The sequence below is a fragment of the Lynx rufus genome, unplaced genomic scaffold, assembly GCF_022079265.1.
Source record: "Lynx rufus isolate CCGP_SWC_20201006 ecotype Redwood Valley unplaced genomic scaffold, mLynRuf1.p SCAF_15, whole genome shotgun sequence".
NCBI lineage: Eukaryota > Metazoa > Chordata > Mammalia > Carnivora > Felidae > Lynx > Lynx rufus.
The window spans coordinates 47,875,028-47,891,530 of record NW_025814829.1 but is presented as its reverse complement, the minus strand read 5'-3'; the positions used below and the strand labels follow the sequence as shown (position 1 = coordinate 47,891,530).

Below are 16,503 nucleotides of genomic sequence, written 5' to 3'. Positions count from 1 at the left end.
TCACTAGTATCTTTTTTCTTCTTGGTGGAAAAAGGAGAAGTGACAGTTTAATTAGACTATCAAAAGTATTAGTTTGACTCTTTGTTGTCAAACAAATATTTTCTAACATAGATTTTCACGTCTTCTTGCCATTTAATGTTTCCAGTAAGTAGTGAATATAATAGTGCTTTGTTCATAAAGTTTAAACTTAGTGATCATTGGTTTATAATCACTAAGTTAGGAAAAAGAATTTATATTTTAACAAGATCCAAAAGAATGTTAAGGCACTGCTTCACAAAGAGATATGATACCACACTTGTGTTTAAGTTAAGAGATCAGAGTGAAGAAGAGAAAAAAGGAAAGAAGATACAGTCATGACTACAGTTCTGCATGCTGTGAAGGCCAGCACACAGAATTTAGGGCTAGGCCTCGAATTTTGCTTTGATTTTATAGCCGCCAAGTTGGGGTTGCCAGATAAAATACAGGGTGCCCAGTTAAATACAAGTTTCAGATACACAACAAGTAATTTTGTAGTGTAAGCATGTCCTTTGTTTTTATTTGCTGTGCCACAGAGAATACAATGCAGTCATTCTAACTACTAAGTTACCTGGGTAAGCAACCTCAGCTAAAATATGGAGGTAACCTATTTTATTTCCTGAACCCCAAGGGTCTCACTCAGATGATTTGAAAACCTGTGCCATAAAAATTGGAGAGCTCATTAATATTTTCCACTACAAGTATAGCCAACCTTATGGCCCTAATGGCTTCATTTTAGAATTTGCATTTGTTTCTAATGTACTTGGGATAAAACAGTCTTAATCAAATATTCAAATTGCTATGGCTTATCTTGTATCCTGCCTAATATTCTGATTTTTAAAAAAAAATTTTTTTTAATGTTTATTTTTGAAGGAGAGACAGAACTTGAGCAGGGGAGGGGCAGAGAGAGAGGGAGACACAGAATCCAAAGCAGGCTCCAGGCTCTGAGCCATCAGCACAGAGCCCGACATGGGGCTCGAACTCACAACCTGTGAGATCATGACCTGACTGAAGTCAGTCGCGCAGCTGACTGAGCCACCCAGGTGCCCCAGTAATATTCTTTTTGATGAGCATGAAAAAACCTTGTCCTAAGAGAATACATCATCTGCATTGGAGGTCACTCCTAACTGTATTCTTCCTGTGCTGATAATAGACATCATGTGTAGCACAATCTTCTGAATGAGAACAAACCACAGGGAGGGTAGCATTGACTGTTTCCCTCTTCCACGTTGCACCCTGACCCTTTTACTCTACGTACTGATGGCAGGATATACAAAATATTGGGATTTGTGGCTGGACCGCACAACAAGGTAATATCCTTGTTGCCATTTCGCCTCCATTCTGATATCTGTATATCAGAGTGGTTTGATCCTCTGAAGTTTTCATGAGTCTCTCTCCTCAGTATATTCATTCTTGCTTGTGGAATTGCTGACACCCTCATTCTTTTTTTAAACTGGCCCCTTAGTGTTTCTCTTTCAGCAACTTATCCTCCTCTGAAAGCTTTTTCTGATTTTTTTTATATGCCTCATAGTTCTGGAATTATAATTTGATGTAGTTAGTTTCATTTATTTTTAATGTTAAATGTAGATTTTGATACTTCATTTTAGAAAAACAGATTTTATTTTTCTTAAACTGCTTGAATCACAAATTATTATTTCTAAAATTTTAATTGTGTCCTCAGTACTTTCCTTTGTTCCCCACCTTTTTTTTAAATGAATAAATGTTATTTTTTTAGAGCAGTTTTAAGTTCACAGCTAAATGGAACAGAGTTCCCATGTACCCCATTTACACACACACTCCCATCCCTATTGTCAACATCCTGCACCAGAAAGGTACATTTGTTACAACTGATGAACTTACAGTGACAAGTAAATCATCATCAAGAGTAAATTAAATGTGGTCACAGTTGTTTTTCTTTTATTCTTACCGAACTTTGAACAGGTGATGGAAAGTGAAGAGTTCATGTTGCTTCCAGCCAATCAGCTCATTGATATAATATCTAGTGATGAACTAAACGTTCGCAGTGAAGAACAGGTGTTCAATGCAGTGATGGCCTGGGTCAAATACAGTATTCAAGAAAGACGTCCTCAGTTACCCCAGGTATGGCGAAAATGTTTCTTCAAGTAACTGCCCTTTTTGTACTGGATGAAATAATAAATGTTTGACTTACAAAAAATAAGCGATTGTCACTGTCCCTTATATTAGACTGTAAGAGACACCATCTATCCCAAATAATCAAGAAGATAGTGTTTAGAAGCATTTTAAGTGTTTATCATTTTGAACTTTTTGCTCCTTGGCTTCCTCTCTATTTTGCATCAACTCTAGATTAGGGTTATAGCACAAGTCAGAACCTAAAGGTGTAAATGAACAAAAGAAAGCAAGGATGGCAATTATCGTGCTTCCCTTCCTTATGACTTGGAAATCTAATCACATTTGGAAGAGTAAAGGGATGATATGGGCCGTAAGTGGTCACTAAATGAATGTTTAATGTTCTTGTTATTATGACTATAGTCTTTAGCAGTTTAATAGGATATTCTTCTGGATTGTTTCAGTCCAGTTATATAAGCTAATTATAGAAGAGCTTATAACATATTGCTGAAAGCTAGGGGCGCCTGGGTGGCTCAGTCGATTGGGCGGCCCACTGCGGCTCAGGTCATGATCTCGCCATCTGTGAGTTCGAGCCCCGCGTTGGGCTCTGTGCTGACAGCTCAGAGCCTGGAGCCTGCTTCCAATTCTGTGCCTCCCTCTTTTTCTGCCCTTCCCTGCTTGGTCTCTATCTCTCTCTCTCTCTCAAAAATAATAAACATTAAAAAAAATTAAAAAAAAATTTTTTTAAAAACATATTGCTGAAAGCTCAAAGTGGCATTCTAAAATGATATTAGTATGCTTTCAATTTTCTGACTATTCTGATTACTGGATTGATGGAATAAACTTAGGTTTAGTATTTATGCCTTCCCTCTATCTTAATTATTTATTAATTAAATCAAATTAATTCAGTTAGATCCCAAAGCAAGTGGAAAGACTATGGGAACTTGTGTTACGTATGCTGTTAAATATCTTGCAGGTGGGAGCTCGTGCCTTTAACGATATTTATTATCTCTTAGGTGCTCCAGCATGTTCGTCTGCCTTTGCTTAGTCCCAAGTTCCTGGTGGGCACTGTAGGCTCTGATCCCCTCATCAAAAGTGATGAGGAGTGCAGGTATGAATGGCCCTGGGTGGGAAAAATCAACAACTAAGCATTTCTGTTTTCTTCTAATTTCTTTATTTGTGTTGCTTCCTAAATGTTGTATTTCTTAGTGCTGACACCAGAGCAGTATTTAACAGGTTTTTCTTCTGGGTTAGGGTCAAGAGGAGGAGATGGAAGAAGAGAGGACTGAGCTTCCAGTATTCCATTCCATTAGTTTTTATGTGTGGTGCTTATTGGTGTAGAAGTGGCAATAAAGAGGTAGATTTCTAAGATTTTAATGCAAGCTTGAATTTGAAGAGGCAATTCTCTGCTAATATATGTTTTTCTTGAGATAAATAACGCTGTTGAATCTGTCAGAAAGTACCAAGAGCACTGTTCCTTCCATCACATATAGCTGCTTAGGGAATAGGACCAGCCTTGCTTTCTGAGGTTGTGGACAGAGTCAAAGGTCTGCTCGTCAAGTAGCTGTGGAAGGGTTTCCACCAGAGCTTGGTGGGGTAGTTTCATGATGTTCTTCGTGAAACAAATTCTAAATGCTTCTATAGCATAAGCAAAACACCTATTTTATTGGGCTATCTCTGTAATATAGACACAAATTGATAAATTACTTTTCCCAGTTTGATAGATTTTAAGATTTAGGTTCAAATCAAACTATATGGTGTTTTTAACCATTTTTTCCCTAGCATGTTCTATATATAAAAATGAAAAGAACTCCTTGAAATATATTGACCTTTGGGTCTCCCTCAGTGACTAAAGAAACTTGCTTTAGTGTTAGGAATCCCTAGAACAGAAGTAGAACACGTAGATTCGTTTGCATTTCTTCTATAATCTGAAGCCTGTCCCTTAGAAAAATGTCAGAGGGGGTTTTAGATATTTGGGGTTTTATTTTTTTATTTTTAAATGTTTGTTTATTTTGAGAGAGAGTGTGTGAGCGAGTGGGGGAGGGACAGAGAGAAAGGGAGAGAGAGAAACCCACATAGGCTCCCCACTCAGCACAGAGCCCAACATGGGGCTTGATCTCAGGTGCGCGAGATCACGACCTGAGCCAATATCAAGAGTCGGATGCTTAACTGACTGAGCTACCCAGGTGCCCTGATATTTGTATTTTAAATAAAAACCAGACAAATGGCAATTAATTCCCTCAAGTATGTATAGTAGAAGAAGGAAAACCATATGGAATTACGGATTCTGAAATCTGAAGAAACAATGCAAAAGTGCTCCCCATCCATAAAACATAAATCAGATTGTACTGATTCTGATGCACCAAGTAGAGGTACTTCCAAAGTCACTTTTAAAGGAAACCCTTTACTGATATCCTGACCTCACCATTTACTAGATGTGGGACCTTAGGCAAGTTATCTTAACCTCTTTCTGCTATGGTTTCTTCATCTGTAAAGTAGGGACAATAATAGTACCCCCAGTGGTGGGGATTGTTGAGTTAATATATACTAAACTCTTATAACAAGGACTGACACATAGCTATAAGTGTTCTCATTGTTACTATTAATTTTGGGTTGGCTTGCTAAGTTTTAGCTCTATAGTACTGTCTCTAGGAGAGTACTATAAATCCTCAACACTTAAAAACTGGCTATTAAGAGATCCCAGTCTTTGTTTTTAAGGCTGAGGAAGCTTGAGAAAGTTCTTGGTCATCAGCTTGGGTTTTGGGTGGGGAGGAGCTGTTGGTTTGGGGTTTGTTTTTTGTTTGTTTTTTTTTAGGATAAGTAAACTCAAAAGGGGCCCTATCAAAACCACATATTGGAAGTACATTATTGGGTCATGCTTGGGATTGGTCCTGCAGGAATAAATTATTCTTTTTAGCATAAAAAGCTAGAGAAATGAAAATATATTTTAGGAAACACTTTCAAGATTGGGAAAGAACAGAGTTTGCACTAATCAGGTCCTGAATCACTCAAAGAGAGGACTCAAGTGAGCTAAGTATGTATGTGAATAGTTTGTATTAGGATATTGTATTTAACAAGTGTAATTACTAGGTTCTTCTCAGAAAGTACCTGAAGAGACAGGGAAAAAAATTGTTCCTCCTCAGTAGACTTGCTGAAAGTAAACCATTTCATACAGTACCAGATAGCAAATTAATATTAAATGACAGTACACTGTTTCTTCTTAACAATCCAATTTTTGACTTAGTTTTATTATTTAATTAATCTGACAACTATCTAGTGCCAAGGCTGATGTGCTACTCTGCCAGTATCCTGCAGAATCTAGTAAAATTCATGAGAAAGCAATAACTATGCAGGTTGGTAATTGAGTTGTAAATTTTAGTTTCCCGTAAGTTATCGGTGGTCCCAAGCATAATGAGTTTCAGGCTAAATTTGCACTAAGATAGGAAGTCATGATGGAAATACCAATCAATTTACAACTCATAGTATGACTGGCATCATTTCTCTCATGTTTGTGACTTTTTAATATTGGCTGGCATTCATGATTTGGTTTGATTTATGCTTGCTCCCCTTTGCCAATTTACATATTCCTAAACCATATTGGAATTTGACTAACAATATTATTTAGACATTTGGAATAAAGGCAGAATTTTCTCCACAGAGACTTGGTAGATGAAGCTAAAAACTATCTCCTCTTACCTCAAGAACGACCACTGATGCAAGGACCAAGGACAAGACCACGGAAACCTATCCGATGTGGAGAAGTACTCTTCGCAGGTTTGGGTCTTAATATACTCTGATTAAACTGAATGTTTTCCTACATGTTAAACTGTCATTTGAGTAGTCCTTTGGACAATTGTGATATCCACTGTCATAAGAGACACATAATAAGTTACCATGTAGCTTGACTCCTTAACTCATGATCCAACACTGGTATTCTCCAAGAGTGCTCTATTTTTATGTAAGTCTAAAAATGTCATGCAGTAGATATTTTGTTAAAATGAGTCATATGCATTTTTTATATACCAGTGTGCAAGTCACCTCATAATTACCTAGAACTGTCAAAAAACATGATCTTTACAGGGAGGCCTGGGTGGCTCAGTTGGTTAAGGCATCCGACTTCGGCTCAGGTCATGATCTCGTGGTTCATGGGTCTGAGCCCCACATCAGGCTCCATGCTTGCTGATAGCTCGGAGCCTGGAGCCTGCTTCAGATTCTGTGTCTTCCTCTCTCTCTCCTCTTCCACTCACACTCTGTCTCTCTCTCAAAAATAAGTAAACAATTAAAAAAAGTTTAAAAAACAAAACATTATCTTACATTAAACAGTTACACACTTTGCTAGCTCCACTGAGCTAGATTGAGCCCAAGACAGCCTGCTGTATCATTTTGCTCCTACTCTCTGCTCCTTAATCTTTAAGAACTTTCATCCTCAGATGTCACTTCCATCCATGTAAATTCAGCTCCCTTGTTCACCCGAATAACAGCTTTCTCACAGTTGCATCAAACTACTTTTTACTAGTTCTGTCTTAGTCCATCGGGCTATTCTAACAGAAAACCAGAAACTGGGTGGTTATAAACAACATAAATTTATCTCTCACAGTTCTGGAGGCTAGGAAGTCTAAGATTAAGGCACCAGGAGATTCCATGTCTGGTGAGGGCCCACCTGCGTCTTCATGGAGGTTGGTCTTCTTATCTTTTTGCTGTGTTCTTACATGGAGGTAGGGGCAAGGGAACTTTCTGAGGTCTCCTTTATAAGAGCACTGATCCCATTCATGAAAGCTCTGCCCTTATGACCTAAGCACCTTGAAAAGGCCCTACCTCCTAATACCAACACACTGGGGACTAGATTTCAACATATAAATTTTGGTGGGACATACATACATTCAGTCTGTAGCAAGTTCTCTGAATTTTTTTTCTAATTCTGATTCATGGAGCTAACCGGGACGCATAGTATTTGTATTTAAGCTCCCAACTTTCACTAATTCCATGGCTCCTTAGATGTAGACATCCTTGGATTCTTTTGTCCCATTTTAATATATGAAGTGTTCTATTCCTTTTCATCAGGGAATTTTGTGCAATCTCTGGGGCCTAGTATCCTTTTCCATCAGCCTAACTACTGCCTATCTTTTTCTTCCCAATTTAATTTTCTCTTGGCATGTGGGAATATATTTTCCCCTATATTTTTAGAAGGAAAATTTGATAATTTATGTTTTTAGCTCTCTCTTTTTAAGTTTTTTCATCTAAATTTCTTCATGTAGAGGATTGTAGTATTTCTGCAAGAAGAAAATTGATGCCAGGTTTTCTTTTTCACTCCAGTCCTCATCAGACTTTTTTTTCTCTTTTGAAGAATTTCTTTATTTTTGTTTTAGATTTCAAACTTAATTATTAATTCATTATGCACTGAATTCTCCCATACATCTAGTGTCCAAATGTTTCTGTTATTAATAGATTTATAATTTGTATTATTATTCTTATTTATTCCTATGTATGCGTGATCATATTCACCTGCTATGTGGGTTTACACAGACATTTGCATGCTCGCACCTACATACATCTGCATCCTTGCTCTCCCATAGAGCAGTCTTAGAGTTTCTCTTTCCCACTTTTGAAAGTTGATGGTCTATTTTGAAATTAGAAGGCTGCAAAATCTAATTATTTGTGGTACCTGTGTCTTCATGATGTCATGTTGTTTTTGGGAATTCTAGTAGTAGGACCATCTTTATGGAGTTACGTCCATTATTATGAAGATCTATTAACTATTTTGTTTGGCTATTGTTTTAATAGCTGGAGTAGGAGCCTTTTTTTTTTAATTTTTGGACGCTTTTTTTTTTAATTTTTTAAAATGTTTTATTTATTTTTGACAGAGAGAGAGACAGAGCATGAGTGGGGGAGGAGCAGAGAGAGAGGGAGACACAGAAGCTGAAGTAGGCTCCAGGCTCTTAGCTGTCAGCACAGAGCCCAACGCGGGGCTCGAACTCACGACTACAAGATCATGACCTGAGTCGAAGTCGGACGCTCAACCGACTGAACCACCCAGGCGCCCCTAGACCTCACTTTTTAAGCTCCATAATGTAGCCCTTATTTTGGATTGGAATAGAGATGATTTGAAAGGATAATAAATTAAAATTATCTGCTATAACCACTTCTTTATTCAGGGAGCACTCTGAGAAGCTCTGTGGAACTCAGTTTGAACTTGTTATTCTGGTTATGAAAAATGTAGTTTCTTCAAAACATTTCCTGACCTTAAATGTCAGTTTGGATAATGTAGAATTCTCTATAGAGTGTAGATTAAACAGAAAGTAAAGTATTTTATAGCATAAATCATAAGAATTTTTGTGTTATTTTCAGTTATAAGAGGACCTATTAAGAGACTGTGAATAGATGAGTCAAAATCCCCCTCCCCAGTAGAATAAAAAGAAAACTAGGCTTCTGAATTATAGTTCTTTTTTTTTTTTTGAGACTGAGCCACCCAGGTACCCCACAAAGTTATTATATTATTGACTGTATTCCCTATGCTCTACATTACATCCCCATGACTAATTTATTTTATACTGGACGTTTATACCTTTTTAATCCCCTTCACCTACTTTGCCCGCCCCCCAACCCTTCTCCACTCTGGTAACCAACAGTTTGTTTCCTGTATCTATGAGTTTGTTTCTGTTTTGTTTTGTTTGTTTCCACGTAAGTGAAATTGTACAGCATTTGTCTGACTTATTTCACTTGATTGGATCCCTAGATCCAACTATGTTGTCGCAAATGACAAGATTTCCTTCTTTTTTATGGCTGAGTAATATTCAATTGTGTATATATAGTATATCTCATTCATTTGTCAATGGATACTTAGGTTGCTTTCATATCTTGGCTATTATAAATAATGCTGCATTGAATATAGGGGTTCATATTTCTCTTTGAATTAGTGTTTTCATTTTCTTTGGATAAATATTCAGAAGTGGGATTGCTGGGTCATATGATAGTTCTATTTTTAATTTTTTGAGGCCTCCATATTGTTTTCCAGAATGACTGCACCAATTTATGCTTCTACTAACAGTGTATGAGGATTCCCTTTTCTTCACATCCTCACCAATGCTGGTTATTTTTTGTCAGGTTTTAGTTCTTTAAGCTTTCGATAACAAATTACATTTATGTAGTATTTTATTCTTTAGAAAGCAGTTTAATGTATTTATTATTTCATTTTAAAATTTTTGTTCCTTATTTAACAAATAAGGTAGTTTATAAAATATTCTCAAGATCACATCACTTAGCAGAGGTAACACTCAAACTCCAGTCTTCTAACTAAATTCAGTGTTTTATCCATTAAACGCCACTTACTTCCCAATCTGACTTAAACTGGTGTCCTTGCTGTTCTCTGTAAAATGGATTTATTTAGAAAATTAAAGATTATCGCAACCCCAGTGGAATAAGTAAAAGTCATAACTTATGTTTTGACCTGCTTCTAGAGATATTTGGTAAGTCCAAGCAATAGGTCACGATTTGAAGTTTTGAAGTGAGTGATACATTCTGTGCATTAGAACAAGTATTCTCTTGACCACTTGTATTACTTCCCCCAGTTGGTGGCTGGTGCAGTGGAGATGCTATTTCTAGTGTTGAACGGTATGATCCACAGACCAATGAATGGCGAATGGTAGCTTCGATGAGCAAAAGGCGATGTGGAGTTGGGGTCAGTGTTCTTGATGACCTGCTGTATGCAGTAGGAGGCCATGATGGATCCTCATATCTCAATAGTGTTGAAAGGTAAGTAAGGTCAATTTCAAATTTTATTCTCTGCTATTCATGTAGTTTTCACTTGAGATGTTAGCCAGGAAACAAATGTGTTTTGCTGCTTTAGTATTGCATCTACTAGTTGGCAGCCTTGACCACTTAGCATAACATATGAGTCCTTTATAATTTAACTTCCACCTGACCTATTTTTCCAGTCTGTCTCCCCTGGCATACCCCTATTCCCTAATGCTACTGCAGACCCACCAAATTGCCGGTGGTTCCTTGGGCATGCTAAATCCTTTTATTTCTCTTTGCCTACTCATATGCTTGCTGTTCTTTCTTCCCTGGAATATCTCTGCAAGACTCAATGTTTTTACTTCTTATATAAAGCCTTCTCTGACTCCCTACAGACTATTGATTACTCATTCCTCTGCTCTTTCATAAGTATTTTGAATATACTTGTACATATCTGATTGGCTATCATTGTTAAAATGTCTTTTCCCATATCTATCCCAGTGCCTGGCACATTAGAATTCTACAGTAATTGATTTTTAATAACTTCTGGCTTCTGGCTCACGTACACCCTTTGTCATTCAGCTGTGCTGATTTACAGTGATTCTTGGCATTTCTTAAACATGTCTGTGAAATCCTGCAGCATAGCAGGGCTGGTTCAATATTTGCAAATCAATCAATGTGATATATCACATTAATAAAAGAAAGGATAAGAACCATATGATCCTGTCAATAGATACAGAAAAAACAGTTGACAAAACACAGCATCATTTCTTAATAAAAACCCTCAAGGAAGTCGGGATAGAAGGAACATACCTTAACATCATAAAAGCTGTATACGAAAAGCCCACAGCCAGTATCATCCTCAATGGGGAAAAACTGAGAGTTTTCCCCCTGAGATCAGGAACACGTCAGAGATGTTCATTCTCACCACTGTTGTTTAACATAGTATTGGAAGTCCTAGCCTCAGCAATCAGACAACACAGAGAAATAAAAGGCATCCAAGTTGGCAAAGAAGTCAAACTTTCACTCTACCTGGAAAACATGAAAGACTCCACCAAAAAGCTGCTAGAACTGATACATGAATTCAGCAAAGTCGCAGGATACAAAATCACTGTACAAATATCGGTTGCATTTCTATACACCTATAATGAAGCAACAGAAAGAGAAACCAAGAAATCGATCCCACTTACAATTCCACCAAGAACCATAAAATACCTAGGAATAAACCTAACCAAAGATGTAAAAGATCTGTATGCTGAAAACTATAGAAAACTTATGAAGGAAATTGAAGAAGACACAAAGAAATGGAAAAACATTCCATGCTCATGGATTGGAAGAACAAATTATCATTAAAATGTTGATACTATCCAAAGCAATCTACACATTCAATGCAGTCCCAATCAAAATTGCACCAGCATTCTTCTCAAAGCTAGAACAAACAATCCTAAAATTTGTATGGAACCACAGAAGACCCCGAATACCCAAAGTAATGTTGAAAAAGAAAACCAAAGCGGGAGGCATGACAATCCCAGACTTTAGCCTCTGCTACAAAGCTGTAATCATCAAGACAGTATGGTATTGGCACAAAAACAGACACATAGACCAATGGAATAGAGAACCCAGAATTGAATGCACAAATGTATGGCCAGCTAACTTTTACAAAGCAGGAAAGAGTCTCCAATGGAAAAAAGACAGTCTCTTTAGCAAACGGTGTTGGGAGAACTGGACAGCAACATGCAGAACAATGAAACTAGACCACTTTCTTACAACATACACAAAAACAAACTCAAAATGGATGAAAGACCTAAATGTGAGACAGGAAACCATCAAAACCCTAGAGGAGAAATCAGGCAACAACCTCTTTGACCTCAGCTGCAGCAATTTTTTGCTCAACACATGTCCAAAGGCAAGGGAATTAAAAGCAAAAGTAAACTATTGGGACCTCATCAAGATAAAAAGCTTCTGGACTGCAAAGGAAACAGTCAACAAAACTAAAAGACAGCCGACAGAATGGGAAAAGATATTTGCAAATGACATATTAGATAAAGGGTTAGTATCCAAAATCTATAAAGAACTTACCAAACTCCACACCCAAAAAAACAAATAATCCAGTGAAGAAAAAGGCAGAAGACATGAATAGACACTTTTCCAAAGAAGACATCTAGACACGTGAAAAGATGCTCAGCATCCCTCATCATCAGGGAAATACAAATCAAAACCGCACTGAGATACCACCTCACGCTGGTCAGAGTGGCTAAAATTAACAACTCAGGAAACAACAGATGCTGGTGAGGATGTAGAGAAAGGAGAACCCTCTTACACTGTTGGTGGGAATGCAAATGGTGCAGCCACTCTGGAAAACAGTGTGGAGGTTTCTCAAAAAGTTAAAAACAGAACTACTCTATCACCCAGCAATAGCACTACTAAGAATTTACCCAAGGGATACAGGAGTGCTGATACATAGGGGCACATGCACCCCAATGTTTATAGCAGCACTGTCAACAATAACCAAATTATGAAAAGAGCCTAAATGTCTATCAACTGATGAATGGATAAAGAAGATGTGGTTTATATATACAGTGGGATACTACTTGGCAATGAGAAAGAATAAAATCTGGCCATTTGCAGCAACATGGATGGAACTGGAGGGTATTACAGTAAGTGAAATAAGTCAGTCAGAGAAAGGCAGATATCATATGTTTTCACTCATATGTGGAACTTGAGAAACTTAATAGAAGACTCTGGGGGAAGGGAATGGGAAAAAATAGTTACAGAGAGGGAGGGAGGCAAACCATAAGAGACTCTTAAATACAGAGAACAAACTGAGGGCTCATTGGGGTGGGGGCAGCAGGGGAGAGGGGAAAATGGGTGATGGGCATTGAGGAGGGCACTTGTTGGGATGAGCACTGGGTGTTGTATGTAAACAATGAATCATGGAATCCTTCCCCAAAACTGAGAGCATACTGTATACACTGTATGTTGGCTAACTTGACAATAAATTATATTAGAAACAAACAAACAAAAAAATCCTGCAGCATATAAAGATCTAGAGGTATAGGGGCACCTGGGTGGCTCAGTCAGTTGAGCATCTGACTCTTGATTTTGTCTCAGGTTATGATCCCAGGGTCATGGGATTGAGCCCTGTATCAGTCTCTAAGCTGAGCATGGAGCCTGCTTAAAATTATCTCTCTCTCCCTCTGCCCCTTTCCCCTGTTCGCTCTCTCTCTAAAATTACAAAAAAAAAAATCTAGAGGTATAGATTATAGAGCTGAAAAACCAAACAGAGGGATTAGCTCCACAGAAGTTAAAAAAAAAAAAAAGTGTGCTGAAAAACAAATTGAGTTACAGGTACCTGGCTGGCTCAGGCAGTAGAGCATGCAACTTTTGATATCAGGGTTGTAAGTTCAAGCCCCACATTGAGTGTAGAGACTATTTAAAAGAATTAAAATCATTAAAAAAATAAAAATAAAATGAATTAAAGAAATAAGAATGGAAATGATTAAATATTTACAACTTAATAATAATTAAGCCCAAATATATCAAAATGTGTGGGACGCAACTAAGACAGTATTCAGAGGCAAATTTATATGCATTATAACAATATGCATACATTTGAAAATAAGAAAGATGAGAAAATAAATCATTCTTTTAAATCAAGAAGTTATAAAAAGCCACAAAATCCAAGAAAATACAAAGAAAAAATTAATGAGATTGAAAACAATTAAAATTGGTATAATTACAAAAAGAGCAATTTGATAGTTTTTTGATAGTATGTTATAAAATTAAAAATGACTTGGAACGCCTGGGTAGCTCAGTCGGTTAAGTGGCAGACTCCTAATTTCAGCTCAGGTCATTATCTCAGGGTCATAAGATCAAGCCCCACATTGGGCTGTGTGCTGGGTGTGGAGCCTGCTTGAGATTCTCTCTGTCCTCCCTCTGGCCCTCGTCCACTTGTCTCTAAAAAAAAATGTGAATAGATGGACTAAAATATTTTTTAAAAGGTGGGGCGAGTGGCACCTAGTCAGTTGAGTCAGTTGAGTTGACGCTCAGTCAGTTGAGCATCCAACTCTTGATTTCAGCTCAAGTTATGATCCCAGGGTCATGGGATGGAGCTCCGTGTAGGGCTCCACACTGAGCAGGGAGCCTGCTTAAGATATTCTCTCTCTCTCTCTCTCTCTCTCCCTCCCTCCCTCCCTCCCTCCCTCCCTCCCTCCCCACACACACACTGCCCCCATTCTGCCCTCTCCCCTGCTCACATGCTGTCTCTCTAAAAAAAAAAAAAAAAATGACTGTACTCTGTGCCCCTTGATTCTACTTGTCATCATCCATTTGCACAAGGAGAAATATACAAGAGTAATTACTGTGTTTTTTAATAATAATGGCTTTTAATTATTATTATTATTATTATTATTATTATTATATTTCTCTACTCTGAAATCCACATTTCCTTCCAGAGAAATTTACAAGGAATGGCCATATATCAGCAAAACTACAGGTTTTGAAGCATTTTCACAGAGGAGAGTGTGAGGACAGGTTATCAATTATTAAGAGTTTCTGTCACTCAAATTTTCAGTTAAGATATTTTCAGCTACAGGTTAACAGAAAACTTCTATTAAGCAGGCTAAAATAATTTATTATTTTCCAGAAACACAGTTTCTCAGGGCTTTAACTCCACCTCTCTGATATCTCCCTTAGCTCTGCAATGCTTACATATGGATTCCTTCTCAAATAGACATCAAGATGGCTGGAGCAGTTTTGGGCATCACATCTAGATGTAACTCTGTTCACAGGGAGAAAAGGGGCCATGTCTTCTTTCTGAAAGTTTGGGAGCAAGGAAATCCTTACCAGAAACCCCAATTTTTCTTAGCAGACCTTCCCCCATCAATCATTGGCTAGAATCAGGTCACATGCCTTTCCTAAACCAACACTGGCAAAGTGAATGGGATTGGCATGATTGGTAAACTAATAGAGAAGAATTTATGCTGAGAGACTGCCACCATACCTTTACCTGAGGAGTATTTAATTCCAATTTCTATAACATAAATCCTCTTTAGTACATATTCCATAATTTATCAATGCAGAATATACTCTAATTTGAGTATGTTTGAGTATATTGAAGTTGCCAACTCAAATAACCAGGACATTAAAATCATCTAGTATTAAGAGTTTCTTTTCACAGAATCTGAGTTTTATGGATTTTATAAGAATAAAACTAAAAGACAGAATCAAAAAAATACAGTGTCCCTAGCTTTAAATATCCTCACTACAGGCTCTGGGACTTCTCAACCATTGTCACTTCTCAAATGCCAAGGCAAAGAAGAGGATAGGGAGGGCAGGGTAGAATGATTATCCCTACAGTAGGGTCTTTTTTTTTTTTTTTCACTTTTATTTATTTTTATTTTTATTTTATTTTTATGAAATTTATTGTCAAATTGATTTCCATACAACACCCAGTGCTCATCCCAACAGGTGCCCTCCTCAATGCCCATCACCCACTTTCCCCTCCCTCCCACCCCCCCATCAACCCTCAGTTTATTCTCAGTTTTTAAGAGTCTCTTATGCTTTGGCTCCCTCCCTCTCTAACTTTCTTTTTTTTCCTTCCCCTCCCCCGTGGTCTTCTGTTAAGTTTCTCCGGATCCACATAAGAGTGAAAACATATGGTATCTGTCTTTCTCTGGATGACTTATTTCACTTAGCATAACACTCTCCCGTTCCATCCACGTTGCTACAAAAGGCCATATTTCATTCTTTGTCATTGCCAAGTAGTATCCCATTGTATATATAAGCCATCTTCTTTATCCATTCATCGGTTGGTGGACATTTAGGCTCTTCCCATAATTTGGCTATTGTTGAAAGTGCTGCTATAAACATTGGGGTACAAGTGCCCCTATGCATCAGCACTCCTGTATCCCTGGGGTAAATTCCTAGCAGTAGTATTGCTGGGTCATAGGATAGATCTATTTTTAATTTTTGAGGAACCTCCACACTGTTTTCCAGAGCGGCTGCACCAGTTTGCATTCCCACTAACAGTGCAAAAGTGTCCCCGTTTCTCCACATCTTCTGCAGCATCTATAGTCTCCTGATCTGTTCATTTTAGCCATCTAACCAGTGTGAGGTGGTATCTCAGTGTAGTTTTGATTTGTATTTCCCTGATGAGGAGTGACATTGAGCATCATTTCATGTGTCTGTTGGCCTTCTGGATGTCGTGGTTTTGATTTGTATTTCCCTGATGAGGAGTGACATTGAGCATCATTTCATGTGTCTGTTGGCCATCTGGATGTCCTTTGGAAAAGTGTCTATTCATGTCTTCTGCCTTTTTCTTCACTGGATTATTTGTTTTTCGGGTGTGGAGTTTGGTGAGTTCTTTATAGATTTTGGATACTAGCCCTTTATCCTATGTCATTTGCAAATATCTTTTCCCATTCCGTCGGTTGCCTTTTAGTTTTGTTAATTGTTTCCTTTGCAGTGCAGAAGCTTTTTATCTTGATGAGGTCCCAATAGTTCATTTTTGCTTTTAATTCCCTTGCCTTTGGAGATGTGTCGAGTAAGAAATTACTGCGGCTGAGGTCAGAGAGGGTTTTTCCTGATTTCTCCTCTAGGGTTTTGATGGTTTCCTGTCTCACATTCAGGTCCTGTATGCCAAAATAATTTTTACTGGTCAAATTAGTA

At 37.7% G+C, this 16,503-nt stretch overlaps 1 protein-coding gene across 1 annotated transcript in view; it reads left to right on the top strand.

Moving 5' to 3' along the window:
- KLHL20 (kelch like family member 20) overlaps positions 1-16,503 on the top strand; it is a 64,202-nt gene that overhangs the window by 29,635 nt on the left and 18,064 nt on the right. The window contains exons 4-7 of the mRNA XM_047076989.1: positions 1,957-2,115; positions 3,120-3,214; positions 5,762-5,877; positions 9,669-9,852. Of these exons, the coding sequence (XP_046932945.1) occupies positions 1,957-2,115; positions 3,120-3,214; positions 5,762-5,877; positions 9,669-9,852 (554 nt within the window). The remainder of the gene's footprint in view (positions 1-1,956; positions 2,116-3,119; positions 3,215-5,761; positions 5,878-9,668; positions 9,853-16,503) is intronic.